This window comes from Macaca fascicularis, chromosome 12, assembly GCF_037993035.2.
Source record: "Macaca fascicularis isolate 582-1 chromosome 12, T2T-MFA8v1.1".
NCBI lineage: Eukaryota > Metazoa > Chordata > Mammalia > Primates > Cercopithecidae > Macaca > Macaca fascicularis.
In genome coordinates this window covers 135,937,522-135,955,126 of record NC_088386.1, presented here as the reverse complement: position 1 = coordinate 135,955,126, position 17,605 = coordinate 135,937,522, and the positions used below count along the sequence as shown (strand labels likewise).

General features: G+C 47.2%; 2 protein-coding genes across 3 annotated transcripts; both read left to right on the top strand.

Annotated features, from left to right (window-relative positions):
• The first annotated feature begins 358 nt into the window (after positions 1 to 358).
• LOC102117251 (olfactory receptor 6B3) lies at positions 359 to 7,801 on the top strand. Of its 2 annotated transcripts, none has more exons than XM_045368066.3 (4): positions 359 to 433; positions 1,615 to 1,736; positions 5,246 to 5,410; positions 6,273 to 7,801. In XM_045368066.3, the coding sequence occupies exon 4, from the start codon at positions 6,298 to 6,300 to the stop codon at positions 7,222 to 7,224; it is 927 nt and encodes a 308-aa protein (XP_045224001.2). In that variant the 5' UTR covers positions 359 to 433; positions 1,615 to 1,736; positions 5,246 to 5,410; positions 6,273 to 6,297; the 3' UTR covers positions 7,225 to 7,801. The 2 variants fall into 2 exon arrangements, with proteins under 2 accessions (XP_045224001.2, XP_015288547.3); XM_015433061.4 differs by having other exon boundaries at positions 1,615 to 1,828.
• Positions 7,802 to 16,525: 8,724 nt separating this feature from the next.
• Positions 16,526 to 17,558, top strand: LOC123568090 (olfactory receptor 6B2-like). Its single transcript, XM_045368450.2, has one exon. It carries the CDS (start codon positions 16,584 to 16,586, stop codon positions 17,556 to 17,558), a length of 975 nt encoding a protein of 324 aa, XP_045224385.2. The 5' UTR covers positions 16,526 to 16,583.
• Positions 17,559 to 17,605: the final 47 nt, after the last annotated feature.

Below are 17,605 nucleotides of genomic sequence, written 5' to 3'. Positions count from 1 at the left end.
GTTTATATTTCCAGATGATTTCAAGAATTATTTCATCCTGTTTCAAGAAAAATAAAATTTGGTGAGATTTCAAATAGAATTGAATTAAATTTCAAAATTGATTTGGAGATGTTGACATCATTACAATACACTTTTTTTAACCTAAGAATATTCTAATTAGTAATTGTTGGTATATGGGAAGACTACATTTTAAATATTCATTTTGAAATCCTTTAATTCTAATAGTGCAGCAGATTTTTCGGGTTAAAAATCCTGTCATCTGGAAATAATGATAATTTTGTCTACTTCTCTATTGTGTTCTGTGGTAGCCAGTACAGTGGCACATTGTCACACAGCAGCAGTTACAACCAAGAGCCCTGTCTTCATCTGACCTTGGCGGAGCGGGAATGATCCTGGTATTTAGCTGTGGGGATGCTGCAGGCTGTTGCTTGAGGCTAGTATTATTTATCATATGAGGAAAAATCACTTCTTTGGGGATGACAAATGCATGAAAGCTTGGGGAGAGTTTTTAATCAAAGCCTTTTAGCATCAGCTAGACTTGAAATGTGATCCTTTCAGCAGATTTGCTGACCTCGAAGTCTCTTTGCATTGCGGAAATAATCATGCCAGTGCGACGTGAGCTCTTTTAATGTGCTGCTGGGTCCTGACTGCTGACATTTTATTTGAGTTTTGTAACGATAGTTAAAAAAAAAAATCATTGATGCATAGTTTTTCTTCCCTGCAATCTTCATCAACCTTTTGTATCAGGAGTTTGCTATTTTGTAAAATGAATGGAGACTTTCCCACACTCTCTAAGGGTTTACCTAAGGTAGGAAAGATCTACTCCTGGCATAGCTAGAAGCTGGGCACAGGTCAAGTATGTGGGCCTGTCGGTTTTCTTTGAAGCAATTTTAACATCATGATGCTGCTGAGTTGTCTTCACTTCACTCCGTTTTCTCAGAAATAGACCTTTTTCTTGACGTTAACATTCACTCTTACATGATTGCTTTTAATAATCGTCTAAGCCCCCAGTCTTTCTTGTCATCTGTAAACTGAAGCTGTAAGAGGACCACTGAATAGAACACATATGAGGTGCTTAGTAAATAGCGCCAACCCTTCCTGTCATTTGGTGCATCTCCATCTGCAGTTTACTTTTTATAGTCTCTGAAATTGGGTTGCATGCTCATATTCTCCTGCTCGTTAAACTAGCTAGAGTTCCATCATTTTACTGTCCTCAACTCAGCCTACGTCAGAACAAGTTTTTGCTGCTATCAATCAATTCTATTATTTTTTCTAATTCATGAAAAATGATTTTTATGCCATTGTTTTTAGGAAAATGTGTTATCTGTGATTCTGCTTTGGAGAGAGATTGAACATTTTTTGATGCTATTGCAGATGATTTCTCCACGTTTTCTAAACAAAGGTGTATGTTTTCTCAGGGCTGTGAGTTTATTATCCCTCAAATCAACATTTCAAAAATTATATTATTCTAATTCTAATACTTGGCATTCTAATTTGCTTTTACCTTTGAGATCTGTCAAGTAGTGAGAGGCATGTACTAGAGTCTGCTGCTGCTACTTTATTTCTGTCTATTTCTTCTTCTTCTTCTTTTTTTTTTTTTTTTGTTTCTTTCAGATGGAGTCTTGCTCTGTCACCCAGCCTAGAGTGCAGTGGTGCAATCTCCGTCCACTGCAACCTCCGTCTCCAGGGTTCAAGTGATTCTCATACCTCAGCCTTTGGAGTAGCTGGAATTACAGGTGCCCATCATGACGCCAGGCTAAGTTTTGTATTTTTAGTAGAGATGGATTTCACCATGTTGGCCAGGCTAGTCTCGAACTACTGACGTCAGGTAATCTGCCCGCCTTGGCCTCCCAAAGTGCTGGGATTACAGGCATGAGCCACTGTGCCCAGCCCCTGTCTATTTCTTCTGATACTAAAGTCAGGTTTTTGCTGACTCTGTGTTGAGGATGTATTATTCACTAAAAGGTTTATAAATAAAACAGACCATTTGGGGTCTGAAATTTTACTTGATCAAATGTTAATTCTGCAATCATGCTTTCTTTTTGTTTGATTATACATCTGAACCTATGGTTGTCATTTCAACCTGAGTTGAAGTTTTTTGTTATGTATCTTGGCATATTACCACAACTACGTTTGCACCAACCTAATAAAATAGATTCTTTTTCTATGACTTGGGCGTTTTTTCCTTTTACTAGGTGAGTTTATCCTACTTACATTTATTGTCACAACTGACTTTTTTCTTGTTGTTTTTTTTCTTTTTTTTTTTTTTCTTTTTTTGTTGTAGTTAGTTTTAGGTGCTTTCTTATGATTTCCTTTATTTCTATATTTTTTGTTCTTTCAAGAGTTATAGGATCTATATCCTTTTAAAAACCATGATTTACTATTAAAAATTTTAAGGACTCATATTACTCTAACAATAAACTCCAGGAATAAAACATAGCCTTTTGATTATCTTATCTGAAAATGAGGCAAAACACACTTTTTTTCTTATTACAATCTTATCCTCTCCCAAGTTTTTCCTCATGGAAAAACAATTAGATAATCAGTAATTGGGAAAAGAAGAGAAACTTGTTTAAATATAGTTACTGGCTTTAACTGTATTTAAGCCCAGTTTCCCTTTTTTCTTTTTGCAAACAATTACTATTTTTCATTATATATTATCTCAATAAACAAGGACAGACCTTTGCATTTTGTTTTGTAGCTATCTGGACAACATTTGCTGGAATTGTATATGCTGTGTTTGAATGTGGTTTTCTTCAGACGCTGTGTTTGAATGTGCTTTTCTTCACTGCCTGTGTTTTTATGCTGTGAAAGTCTTGGTCAAGGATTGTTATTATGTCTCAAGTTAATACCTGTGACTTTTTGAGTTTCATATTGAGGAAGAGTTTAAAACTCCTACATGCAAATCAGGTGCTTGTGCAGGCTGCCTCTCTGTTACCCTCAGGCGTGAATACTTCCAGGTCTGGACACAATATTCGAGTTTCATATCCTCCAGCCCTCTCTAGATGTTTCTCTGCTGTTTTCTGGACTCTTAAGTTTTTGATGAAAACTAAAGCTAACTCAACGGATGTTCTATTTTATATACAAAATTATATATATTTTATTCTGGCTGGATGCCTTTAGGGTTTTTTTTCCTTGAAGTTCCAAAACTAGCCATGATCTCCGTGGTACCTGCTGATAATGCTGCTATCCTTACTCTGTTTACAGCCACCAAGCTGCCCAGCCAGTTGCCTCTGCCCTTCTTAAATTTTGCTGATTTGGAGCCACAAAAGGATTTCCAAATACTGCGTCCATCAGCCATACACCCCACTCACACCCAGCCCTCAGCCCTCCTCCCTGCTGACCCAGACAACTGTGAGATCCAGACTCCCACCATCTATGTCCCCCGGGCCACAGAGCTCTCCGGGCACCCCGATGAGGCTTTCTGGACACCTTCTTCCCTCCCATGGGCAGGAGGGTGGTGACATTCTCAAAGACTCTTGGCTCTGGGCCGCCTTTCTTCACTAGCATTTGTGTCATGAGGATAGCCCTCTAGTTTTACATTTTATATGGAATTTCTCTTTTTCTTTAAAGATCTGGGATTTGAACACTAAGAGGAGAGAGAAGAGGGGGCAGGTGGTTGTGGTGGTGAAAATAAACACGTGCCACCACCCACTCTGCCAGCTTTTGCTGTACCATGTTAGTTTGGGCAGGCCCTTGTCACTCCTTTAACCTTCCCATCGACATTCACTCCCCTATGGCTTGTGGAGTTTCTACTGCGTGGTGGGAAGTGCTCTTAGTGCCTTGGTCCGTGGTGAGAGAGGTACAGCTCCTGTCCTCCGAAGCATGCGGCCCAGTGGGTGGGCAGCAAAAGGCACTTCACGAGCACCTTCCAAATAGAGTTTCCATCAGTCGTACAGCCCGGTCGCACCCAACCCACATCCCTCCTCCCTCATGAACATAGCAAGTGCAACCAGGAGAGACAGGGCAGAGAGGGGGGTAGGTGTGGGGTGATGGGAGCCCAGAGGACGGCCACAGCAGAAGTAGCCAGAGTGGGGACGGGGCTGGGGGGCATTCCAGGTGCAAGAAAGGATGTCAGCAAAGGGCCAGGGACTCCACTTCATGCAGTTCTACGACACACACTACTGTGGTTTAAGTTCGTTTTGTGTTTAATCGGTATATGTAAAAGAAAGCTGTTTTATTAGATTTCATTCATGTAACTTCTAGGCACAATCTTGCTACCATTTATGGAATGACTACTGCATGCCAACATGAATCAGGTGTTTTAACCACTCCCTACATTTCCTATGTGTTTTCTTTAAGGATCTGTTAAATTCATATTACTTATTTATATTCTTAATAATTTACCTACTTATTCATGCTCTAATAGATGCCATCAATATAGTTCTATTTAATCTTTAGTTTCAGTTTTCTTTTCTGTATTTCAATTTCTCTACTATTTGGGGAAGAAAATTGCTGTTGATATTATTCTGCAGTTTCTGATCCATCCTCTGTTTTCATTACTCTTTGCAATATCATAATTGAAACCTTTGTCATTTTTAAGGCACATGATATACTGCACAATACACTTTATGCTCATTCAGCCATTTAATCTATGTATATTTTTCAGTATAGATTCGGAACTATGGTCTGGGAAAGTGCTGACTTAGTGAATTGCTAATCCAGTGTGTAACCTTTTCTTTTTAAAGGAGAATGTAGTATTTGCAAATAAGTAATGGTTCACTATTTTGAATAAATAATACACTCACGTGAAGCAAAATTCGAAAGACAGAAAAAGGGTTGCCATAAAAACATTTCCCTGCCATCTGTGTTCCAGTATCCTGCTCTCCCCCTCAGGGACGGTAAGTGTCCCCATCGCCTTGTGTGACTGTCACAGGTCGTCTGCCCTATTTACATACTTCTACTTGTATGAGCAGAGGCATATGATCCGTGCTGTTTCGAACATTTAAAACTGTAACTACAGACCTTGGAAACCATTCCATATCGACAGACAAACCTGCCCCTTCTTCAGTGACCACATAGTGTTCATAATATGGATGTGACAAAACTTCCTTAGCCCACCTCTTATTCATAAAAAATATGGTTGCTTCCAAGTCTTTTGCTTATTAATTCAAATATTGGCTTTAGGTTCGTTAAACCAACCGATGCCCTATACCCCCGTATTTCCTTCTGAAGGGGTCTTCTCTGCCTTTTTTTCTGAATAATACTATTTGTTTTGTGACTTTTTGTTTTCATTGCCTGTTAGTGTCACAGGGCAACCAGCAACTGTATCTACACATCTTTATAATTCAAGTGTTCTAGCCCACATCCACATGAGTTCACTGCTTCTGTTGTGGAAACTGCATTGAAAGGGCAGTGGCCCTGGTGTTAGAAGATTCCAGTCTGTGTCCTGGTGCTGCCCCGACCCTGGGTAAGTCCATGAACCTTTCTTTTTGAGTCTTAGACTTTCCATCTCAACATAGAGATGTAAGCCTTGTTTTTCCCACGACTGTAGTGAGGATTAACAGTTGTGATTTATGTTAAAATACACATGCAGGTGTGGGTGGACAGCTCCTCCCTCAGCGACAGGCCCCTTGAAAATGTTCTAGACTTCCTCCTCTCTGCTGCCATCTGTTTTCTCTCTTCCAGGATTGTGTTGCAATCTCTCCCTCGCTGATATTCCCCTCAGATCTACGGGGATAAGGGTGTGGCCACTTTCCCTTCTTGGCCTGGGAGGCTCCGGCTGCCGCTGTGGGTGTGCCTGGGTCTGGGGTCTGGCTAACTTGGACCTGGGCCTTACCCCTGCTATGGTGTCTCTTCCTTCTGTAAAATCAACCCTAAAACCGGGTGACAGGTCATACATATATCTAACAATTTAGAAAGAACGCATCAGACTCAAACAATACACCCAGAAGCCTGGGGCAGTCTGGGCTCGTCACCTGGAGGACACCAGACACCCTGTGGACCCCCTTCATGGTTATCAGGTCCCTTGGAGAAGTCCAGATGGTGAAAAATAGGACATAGTTTTGAGACGGATGAGGGAGACTGGTGGTGGCAGGCTCAGGAGGGTGTTCCAGACCCAGTGTTAGAGGCTCTGAGACCTAGAATCTATATCATCGGAGGTTAATGCTTAACATGCATCAGGGTGGGGAGCTGCTTTTGTTCCCCACTGGTGCTCTGGGGAGCCGCATGGTCTCTCTTTGCACCCAAACTCCCCATCCAAGTCCAGCTCCATTCTCTCTCTGCCCCAGCTGCCCTGCAGCCCTTTCCTCTTGCTCTTTGATGTTTTGCAGGCCCACAGCTCCCAAGCACAGAGGCATGAGCGGGGAGAATGTCACCAAGGTCAGCACCTTCATCCTGGTGGGCTTCCCCACGGCCCCGGGGCTGCAGTACCTGCTCTTCCTCCTCTTCCTGCTTACTTACCTCTTTGTCCTAGTGGAGAACCTGGCCATCATCCTGACTGTCTGGAGCAGCGCCTCCCTCCACAGGCCCATGTACTACTTTCTGAGCTCCATGTCTTTCTTGGAGATCTGGTACGTGTCTGACATCACCCCCAAGATGCTGGAGGGCTTCCTCCTCCAGCGGAAACGCATCTCTTTCGTCGGGTGCATGACGCAGCTCTACTTCTTCAGCTCCCTGGTGTGCACCGAGTGTGTGCTTCTGGCCTCCATGGCCTACGACCGCTACGTGGCCATCTGCCACCCGCTGCGCTACCACGTCCTCATGACCCCGGGGCTGTGCCTCCAGCTGGTGGGCTTCTCCTTCGTGAGCGGCTTCACCATCTCCATGATCAAGGTCTATTTTATCTCCAGCGTCACGTTCTGTGGCTCCAACGTCTTGAACCACTTCGTTTGTGACATTTCCCCTATCCTCAAGCTGGCCTGCACGGACTTCTCCACTGCTGAGCTGGTGGATTTCATCCTGGCCTTCATCATCCTGGTGTTTCCGCTCCTGGCCACCGTGCTGTCATATGGGCACATCACCCTGGCTGTCCTGCGCATCCCCTCGGCCACTGGCCGCTGGAGAGCCTTCTCCACCTGCGCCTCTCACCTCACCGTGGTCACCATCTTCTACACAGCCTTGCTTTTCATGTATGTCCGGCCCCAGGCCATTGATTCCCGGAGCTCCAACAAGCTCATCTCTGTTTTGTACACAGTTCTCACCCCCGTCTTGAACCCCTTGATATACTGCCTGAGGAATAAGGAATTTAAGAATGCCTTGAAAAAAGCCTCCGGCTTGGCTTGAGCTGTGCCATAGAGGGCAAGCTTTCTACCTTTCTGGAACTCCATCTCGGAATACACAACCAGCCCCTCTGAGGAGGCCATTTGACTGTCTGCATTATGGTAGTACCGCATTCATTTAAAAATTACTTCCAAATCCATTTTTCTCTTTCCAGAAAAAAACTGAGGTTGAGGTTAATATCATAGGTATCGTTGTTGGTGTTGTAATACCAGTACTTTCTTCTTTTTATAGATGCGCAAAGCCGTACTTAGTAAAGCTTAATAAATTTTCCTCGCCTTTAAAATGACCACGCACATTTCAGAAAGCAGCAAAACATGCCAGGTCATCTGAGATCGTAAAGTCCCCAATAAATTGCAGTGTGTTAAAGCACTGAAATGTTTAACCATGTGGCAAAATGAGCTCCACATGTCCCCAAAGCAAAATGTGTCTCGGAAGAGTAAGGACACGTAGCTTTCTGTTTTATACCCAAAGAATGTTCTCTGATTGTCCTGGATGGACGCCCCTCTGCCTTTTTCCTACGTAAACCCCTACTCCGTGCCCAGTCAGCTGCTGAGAAAATAAAAAGTGTTTTATTATTGCATGAGTTGATTCTGATTGAACCTAAATACACACAGATGCCCAGGCAGGCAGGGCCACCTCTGTCCTGTTCACTGTTGGACCTGGCAGCCCAGCACAGTGTCTGGTGCCCAATGGGCATGCAGGAGACAGAGGCTGGGTATGGGCTGGGTTGGACGTGTAAGGGATCCACAGTGCAAGGAGAGATAAAGCAAACCCAAGTGGGGGCTGCAGGGAGGGGTGGAAGAGGGTCACCTGGATGGCATGATATTTACACCTTAAAACAGGAATAGAGGTTATCCAATTTAAAGGGTGGAAAAGAGGAAGGGTGTTCAATTTCGATGATAGCAAAGCCTCAGAGGCAGGAAGCAGCATGGAGCTGTGCAGAGTTCAAAGATGCAGCATCACGGGAGCCTGGTGTTCACCAAGGGGGAGACCTGAGACAAGAAGAGGACAGAGCCCCAAGAGCTCACACGTATGGTGGGTCAGAGCCCTGAGAGCTCCCAGGCGTGGCAGGCAGATCAGGACCTGAGAGTTCCCAGGCATGGCGGGCAGATCAGGACCTGAGAGCTCACAAGTGTGGCGGGCGGATCAGGACCCTGAGAGCTCCCAGGCGTGGCAGGCAGATCAGGACCCCGAGAGCTCACAGGTGTGGTGGGCGGATCAGGACCCCGAGAGCTCACAGGTGTGGCAGGCAGATCAGGACCCCGAGAGCTCCCAGGCGTAGCAGGCAGATCAGGACCCCGAGAGCTCCCCGCGTGTCAGGCAGATCAAAGCCCCAAGAGCTCCCAGGCGTGGGGGGCAGATCAGAACCCCGAGAGCTCCCAGGTGTGTTAGGCTGATCAGGACCCTGAGAGCTCCCGCGTGTGGCAGGCAGCATGGACTCGTCTGGCAATTAAGGTGGGGGCAGAGGTACGTTCAGTTTCCTGCCTTGGACAGGCTATTTGGCAGGTGTGTGAGAGATGTAGAGGGGACCCCGTGGGAGGCAAGGAGGCTGTGGAGGAGGCTGCTGGGATTGTCCACGTGAGGGATGAGCACTACCCTGAGTTGAGCAATGGATGCAGGAGCTGGATGTAGTGGCCGGGCCCATTTGAGAGCCATGTAAGTGTTCAAATCAGCATTTGGGGTTAGAGCAGGAACACAAGGAACTGAGGAGTGCATCCAGATATCTGCTGGGGACCCAGTGGACGCCAGAGCTGAAGGAGGACGTGCAGACGAGCGAAGGCTGTTGGGGGCTGAGGGAGCGGGTTTGGGCTGTAACTGCCACAGAGGGCCCCAGGGAGTCAGAACTGGTGGCACCTGATCTTACAGTAGGCAAAGGGGTAATTCCTATCAAATGGGTAGAAATCAGATCCAGGTGAAGACTTGTTCCAAGGCCAAGGGAGATGTAGGATTTCATGGGAGGGCAGGATGGGGTAGCAAAGGGCTTCATGGGGTCTGATTTAAGGGATCAGGCTGACTTGGGGTCAGGAATTTAGAGCCTGCCTCTCAGTGGGTGTGAGCAGGAGAGGGCGTCGGGCTTGGGTTTTGCTTGCTCCCAGTGAAGGCTGGTGGTGCCTTGGCCACATGCACACCTGTTCATCCACAGCTCTTCATCCACAGCCCTTCATCCATGGCTTTTCGTTCATAACTTTTCATCAACAGATCTTCACTCATGGCCCCTCATCCACAGCTCTTCACCTATGGCCCTTCATCCATGTCTCTTAATCCACGGTTCTTCATCCACAGCCCTTCATCCATGGCTTTTCGTTCATAACTTTTCATCAACAGCTCTTCACCCATGGCTCATCCACGGCTCTTCACCCACGGCCCCTCATCCACAGCTCTTCACCTATGGCCCTTCATCCATGTCTCTTAATCCACGGCTCTTTGCCCACGTTCCTTTATCCATGCCTCTTCATCCACGGTCCTTCATCTGCGTCTCTTCATCCACAGCCCTTCATCCACATCTCTTCACCCACGGCCCTTCATCCATGCCTCTTCATCCACGTCTCTTCACCCACAGCCTCTTCATCCACGTCTCTTCACCCACGGCCCTTCATCCACGTCTCTTCACCCACGGCCCTTCATCCACGTCTCTTCACCCACGGCCCTTCATCCACGCCTCTTCACCCACGGCCCTTCATCCACGTCTCTTCACCCACGGCCCTTCATCCACGTCTCTTCACCCACGGCCCTTCATCCATGCCTCTTCATCCATGTCTCTTCATCCACGTCTCTTCACCCACGGCCCTTCATCCACGTCTCTTCACCCACGGCCCTTCATCCACGTCTCTTCACCCACGGCCCTTCATCCATGCCTCTTCATCCATGTCTCTTCATCCATGCTTCTTCAGCCACAGCTCTTGCCTGGTGGGCTGCTCACAGCAGGGCGATGTCTTCCTACCATCCCTCTCCTTGCTGCTGTCTGCCAGGGCCACCTTCAACACCTGTCTTCTTGTTTCAAACACGTACTTTCTAATAAGCTCTTACTAAATCTATCTTAATCAACTCTGGCATCCATCCAGTCCTCTGCACATTTTTGAGCCAGAGACAACCAAGAAAACCTTCTTCAGCTCATACTGTTAAGTTTCATCCCACTCTAGAATTGACCTTGTGAGTCTGGTTTTAATATAGAAACTGTTTTGTAGTTGATCGCAGCATCCTCAGACTGCACAGAACCCTGAAGCCCATCCTCCTCTGTACTGGCCAGTTCCCTGCCAGCTCCCAGGCGGCCAGGTCTGCTCTCACCCTCTGGGAGGAGGGCCACTCAGACCCCTGGGAACCCAGTTGGCTTGGAGCAGCTGTCTGGGCAGGAAGGTTGCACAGTGGTGCGTCAACCACCACTGTACGTCCACCACCGGGAAATGATGAAGGTCTAAAATCTGCCTGTATCTGTATCTGAGTTATGGAGAAGTTGCTTTTCCTCCTCTGTACTCATTCTGACTGAGTTTGGATCTGTTTGCAGAGCTCGTGTCCACCCCATTAAAACCCACTTGTCACTTCCACATCTGCCAACCCCATGCTTGACACCCATGTTGTTGTATAGAAGCACCACCGTCCACTGACTGTCCACCTCCAGCTCATGTCCTTTCCAGAGTCCACTGTCCTTCTCTGGCCCCCTCTAAGCTGGTACAGAGTGAGTGCCGAGACTTCCTGCCACCCACAGTCAGGACCTCCCTCCTGGGCCTCCTGGGTGTCATGACCTTGAGTTTACCTCCTTTGTGTGCAATTGATCATCTGGGTCTCCACCCCTACTTAGCCGGCTGGGTCAGAGCCCATGTCCCTGCCTTATTTGGAGGAAGGGCACTAGGCTGGGTAGCCAGCCCAGGGACCCAGGCACAGGCTCAGAGCGATGCTACTGGTGCCATTCTCGGGGCTGTGGAGAGCTGATTTTCCATCCCAGGCAGCTGGGCCAGGACATGGTTTGTCTCCAGTTAAATTACTCCATATCCTCTGTCCACACGCTTCTCTGGTCACAACTAACTGAGTCATTCATTCATTTACTCATTTATTCATCCAAGCACCTACTATGTGCCAGACACTCAAGGTAAACGATGAACAACATCGACAAAAATCTCAGCCCTCATACACTTTACATTCTATTAGATGACAGAGAAATACACAAAATAAATAGGTAAAATACTCGAATGGTATTCAGGGATACATGCTAAGGAAAAAAAAAAATACATCAGCTCTAGTCAGCTGAAAAATGGCCCCAAAATATAGGTCTATGTCAAATCTCTGGAACCTGTGAATACAACTTTATTTGGAAAAAGGGTCTTTGCAGATGTAACTAAATTAAGGATCTGGAGATGGGGAGATCAGTGTGGATTAACCAGGTGGGCCCTAAATGCAGTGACAAGTGTCCTCATAAGAGCCTGCGTGACAGGCAGATCAGAGCCCCAGGAGCTCCCAGGCATGGCAGGCAGATCAGGACCCGAGAGCTCCCAGGCATGGCAGGCGGATCAGGACCCAAGAGTTCCCAGGCATGGCAGGCATACCACCTGACTTCCAATTATACTACAAAGCTACAGTAACCAAACCAGCATGTTACTAGCATAGAAACAGACACATAGACCAATGGAACAGGACAGAGAACCCAGATATAAATCCACACATTTACAGTGAACTCATTTTCAACAAAGGTGCCAAGGACCTATGATGAGGAAAGGATAGATTCGTCAATAAATGGTGCTGGGAAAACTGGATATCCATGTGCAGAAGAATGAAACTGGACCCCCATCTCTCACCACATAAGAAAATTCAATCCAAATGGATTAAATACTAAATCTAAGACTCAAAACTACAAAATCACTAGAAGAAAACATTGTGGAAACACTCCAGGACATTGGTCTGGGCAAAGAATGATTTTGTGCAAGACCTCAAAAGAACAGGCAACCAAAGCAAAAACAGACAAACAGGATTACATCAAACTAAAAAGTTTCTACACAACAAAGGAAACAAGCAACAGAGTAAAAAGGCAACCCACAGAAAATAATTACAAACTATCTATCTGACAAGGGATTAATAACCAGAATATATAAGGAACTCAAATAACTCAATGGCAAAAAAAAAAAAAAGCAAAAAAAAAAAAACAAACAAATAATCTCATTTAAAAATGGGTAAAATATCTGAATAGATATTTCTCAAAAGCATACATACAAATGGCAAACAGGTATGTAAAAAAATGCTCAACATCACTAATAATCACAGAAATGTGAATCAAAACCACAGTGAGATGCCATCTCATCCCATTTAAAATGGCTTTTATTTTTAAAAAGACAGGGAATAATAGTTTTTGGTGAGAATGTAGAGAAAGGAGAACGCTCATTCGTTGTTGATGAGAATGTAAATTAGTACAGCCACCATAGGCAACAGTATGGAGGTTTCTCAACAAACTAAAAACAGAACTACCATATAATCCCACATTTCCACTACTGTATATATATCCAAAAGAAAGGAAATCAATGCACTGAAGGAGTCTCTGCACTCCCATGTTTACTGCAGCACTATTCACAATAACGAAAATATGGAATCAACCTAAGTGTCCATCTGAATGAATGAATGGATAAAAAAAGTGGTACTATATGCAGTGGAATATTATTCAGCCATAAAAGAGAATGAAATCTTGTTATTTGCAGGAACTGGATGTCATTATGTTAAGTGACATAAGCCAGGCACAAAGACACATATCGCATGTTCTCACTCATATGTGGGAGCTTAAAAAGTGGATCTCATGGAAATAGTAGATTGGTGGTTATGAGAGGCTAGGAAGGGTACGGGGGACTGGGGTGAAGCGAGGTTGATTAATGGATGCAGATATATAGTTTGATAGAAAAAATAAGACTGAGGTTAGAGATCAGTAAGGTGACTATAGTTTTCAGTAATCTATTGCATATATCAAAATAGCCATAATTTGAATGTTTCTGGTATAAAGAAAAGACAAATATTTAAGGTGATGAATAGCCCATTTATACTAATTTGATATTTACAAATTATAATTGCATTCAATCGTATGTACTCCAAAAATATATACATCTATTATGCATAAATTTGAAAATAATAAACACACACTCAAAGAGACACACAGGAGAGATCTGACACACAGACCATGGGGAGGCGACGTGACCTGAGATGTAGAGATCGAAGTGTTGGTGCCACAGACCCTGAAGCCAGGAGCCCCCAGAAGCTGGGAGAGGCTGGACAGGGTTTCTCCCCTGGCAGCCCAAGCTGACTCATCTGGCAGGAGAGGAAAAAGGAATGTCCTGGCTGGGTGTGGGATTGTAGGAAGTGAGGGAACAGGCGGGCTGATGCAGAGGGAGAACATTCCAGAAGGCACAGTGAGTCCCAAAGCCCCAAGCAGGGTGGCAGGAGCCAGCCTACTTGAGGAGCACCTGGGGCCATAGAATTAAAGTGGAGAGAACAGGGGAGGTCAGAAGAACTGGACCAGAGAGGAAACAGAAGTCAGGTGGGACAAATCCTTCCCTCAGAGGGTGTGGGCTGCACAGGAACAAGGGTGACCCATGGACAGCAGCGCCTTCAGTAGGGAGTGTGGGAGATAGCCACTGAGGAGGGTGAAGGGCCCAAACGGGGGGGCCAGGAGTGGCTCAACAGCCTCTGCTTGGATGCCCTCAGCCAGGCAGGGGCCAGCCTGGCTCCAGAGGCACCGGCTCACCTAATTGGCAGTGTGGGCCTTTCCATCAGCAGGGGGATAATTGGACCCTGGAGTCCCTGTGCTCATCAGAAAAAGCCACAGTGGTGTCTCCCCAGTGCCTCAGGCAGCCCACTTCTCAAGAGCACGTTCAAGGCTTGTCTGGTCACTGTGGCCAGCCTGGGAGTTGCTGGACACAGGCAGAAGCTACTCTTCACTCCTGCAGGCAGCTGCAGCCATTTGCAGTGAGGCTTCCCGACAGGCCAGGTAGGGTCCAGCACTTTCCAAGTTGCTGATGGGCTCATTTTGCTGTGATTTTAGGGTACGATGTATTCCTTGCTTGGGGAGAGAGCTCTTCGTTTGTGTGTGTGATTGACACTCCCCACTCCACATGCCCCCCACATACAATCTGGGGCAGGGATTCCCCTCTGCAGTCTCATGGCCAGCACCAAGCAGGATGGCTCATGGATGCTCCATAAGTGGCCCTTGCATTTTTGAGTACTGTGCTGAGCACATATTCATAGGCATCAGGTTATGCCCTGATGTCTAACATCTCACCCAGAATTAGCCAGCAGCCTCAGGTGGCTGAATGGGGCAGAGAGCATCTGCTCACTCATCGTTGATGAGGATTGGTTCTAGGTGGCTCTGCCAGGCACCAGGGAAGGCATCAGAGTAAATGGCGGCAGGCTGATGGTAGGTGCAGCCGGGAGGAGCTACCGCAGTACCCGTCTCATGGACCACCCCAAAATACGTCTGCTCTGTGGCATGGAAAGCTTCACTTTCCTCTCTCAGATTGGAGACCTAGGTTTGAATTTGTGACTGGGCAAAAACAGTCTTTGTAACACATTGGAGAACCTTGTTTACGATGAGAGGATGCCAGCCTCCCTCGGCAGCATCCGCTTGGCCTTTCAGTCTGTCTACAGAAACCAGGGAGGCACAGCCAAGTTAAAAAGGCAGCCGTGCCCGTAGCTATGGGGGACCCTGGAACAGAAACGGGCATTTGAGGAAAAAAAGATGAACGCCAAAGTCTGGAGTTCAGTCCACTGTAATACCAATGTCAATCCCTTACTTTGATGAACGAACCCTCTTCATGCAGGAGGAAGCTGAATGCAGGGGCTCCCGGGGCTCTCTGCACTCTCTTTGTAACTTTTCTGTAAATCTAAAATGATTCCAAAATAAAAAGTTTGTTTAAAAGAAAATGCAGCCATTGTCTAAAGTTCAGGGGATGGAGACAGTGTGTTGTAAAGGGCCCTGAATTTGTCAAGTAACACAGTTTCAATTTAACGAATCAATCTGGTATTAACTAGCCAACCCATTAGAGATCAGTTACCACTATCCAAATCAAGAGAAATCTATAGGGGCCTCCACTGTCCTGGGTTAAAAGCATAAGAACCAAAGCTCGCTACCCCCACCGCCAGCTCTCCCCAGCAAACCCAGTTGACAGGTGGGGGCCGCTGGCCTTCCAAGGAGCTTCTGTGGCCCCCAACTTTCCTCCTTGTGGACTTTAAAGCCCTCTGTGGCCACTCAGCTGGGAAAAGCACACAGTCACCACCCTGGATGGTGTCTAAAGAGGCAACATTCAGACTCATATCTGGAGATCCCTTTAACAGCAGGGGTTCTTATTGCTTTTGTTTTGGGGAGATAGTAGGCAGTGACTGCAGTGAGTAGCAAATGCTTGTGAAATTGATCCTAAACTCTGAACTGCACGCTGGCATTTTAAGGCAGGGAATGGCCATGCCACCCCAGTGGGTGATCTTGAGTTCCCACAGAATGCTCACCCTAGACAGCAGGAGTACAGGTGCGTTTCTCAGTATAAACCTGTCCCTGGACAATTCCTTTCTAGAATTTCGTTTTTCAGCCTGGAACTCATCCATGAACTCCAGACTCGTATAGCCAACCCCCTACATGTCACCGTGAGGCTCTCCAGGAAGTGCCGTGCACCACACCTCCCCCAGCACAGCCTCCCGATTATTCGGCACCCACCTGGCCCTCTCCTAGTCTTCTCATCAATTTTCAGCATTCTGGGCCAGAAACCTGGGGTCACCCTCCCCAGCTGTGAGCTGGTGGAAGTCTGCCATTCAACCACCTAGACTGCCAGTGAAGCAACCACCAGGTGCCCTGCGGGGCAAGGGGCTGCGGCTACCCTCTCTCTCCCTCGCCTGTGGACCAGGTCCCCGAGAGCCAGGCAGCCCTCTCCTGGGAGCCCTCCCTGCATTCCTCTGGCTGGTTAGCCCGGTTTGGGGTCCTGCCCTGGTAGGCTGATAGCCCCTCACCTCGGGCCAAGGTTGCTGCTGTGACTTGCAGGAACCCTCAGGTGAAGGACCCTAAGGAGGGCCAGCTCTGTGTCCATGCCCACTTGGATTCTGAGAGCTGCCCCGAGCATGTGTGGACTGGTAGTGCCCCTAGACTCAGAGGTTTGGGTTTCACCCACCCAGGAGCTGCCCGGCTCTGTTCCTCAGCATATTCTCTTCCTCATTCCTACTTCATGGTTATATCTAAATGCAAGCACACAGAAGTTTTCTACTTTAAAACTCAGAAGATCAGCAGATCACTGCTCTCTCCTGGTGTTCTCAGGAACCGTGTGGCCTCTCTTTGTACCCAAACTCCCCATCCAAGTCCAGCTCCATTCTCTCTCTGCCCCAGCTGCCCTGCAGCCCTTTCCTCTTGCTCTTTGATGTTTTGCAGGCCCACAGCTCCCAAGCACAGAGGCATGAGCGGGGAGAATGTCACCAAGGTCAGCACCTTCATCCTGGTGGGCTTCCCCACGGCCCCGGGGCTGCAGTACCTGCTCTTCCTCCTCTTCCTGCTCACTTACCTCTTTGTCCTGGTGGAGAACCTGGCCATCATCCTGACTGTCTGGAGCAGCGCCTCCCTCCACAGGCCCATGTACTACTTTCTGAGCTCCATGTCTTTCCTGGAGATCTGGTATGTGTCTGACATCACCCCCAAGATGCTGGAGGGCTTCCTCCTCCAGCGGAAACGCATCTCTTTCGTCGGGTGCATGATGCAGCTCTACTTCTTCAGCTCCCTGGTGTGCACCGAGTGTGTGCTTCTGGCCTCCATGGCCTACGACCGCTACGTGGCCATCTGCCACCCACTGCACTACCACGTCCTCGTGACCCCGGGGCTGTGCCTCCAGCTGGTGGGCTTCTCCTTCGTGAGCGGCTTCACCATCTCCATGATCAAGGTCTATTTTATCTCCAGCGTCACGTTCTGTGGCTCCAACATCTTGAACCACTTCTTTTGTGACATTTCCCCTATCCTCAAGCTGGCCTGCACGGACTTCTCCACTGCTGAGCTGGTGGATTTCATCCTGGCCTTCATCATCCTGGTGTTTCCGCTTCTGGCCACCGTGCTGTCATATGGGCACATCACCCTGGCTGTCCTGTGCATCCCCTCGGCCACTGGCCGCTGGAGAGCCTTCTCCACCTGCGCCTCTCACCTCACCGTGGTCACCATCTTCTACATGGCTATGATTTTCACGTATGTCCGGCCCCAAGCCATTGATTCCCGGAGCTCCAACAAGCTCATCTCTGCCGTGTACACTGTTGTCACGCCAATAATTAACCCATTGATCTACTGCCTGAGGAACAAGGAATTTAAGGATGAATTGAAAAAGGCCTTGGGCTTGGGTCAAACTTCATACTAAGACAACTAAATGTCCTAGGGTAAAAATCTGTAGTGATGAAACAACAT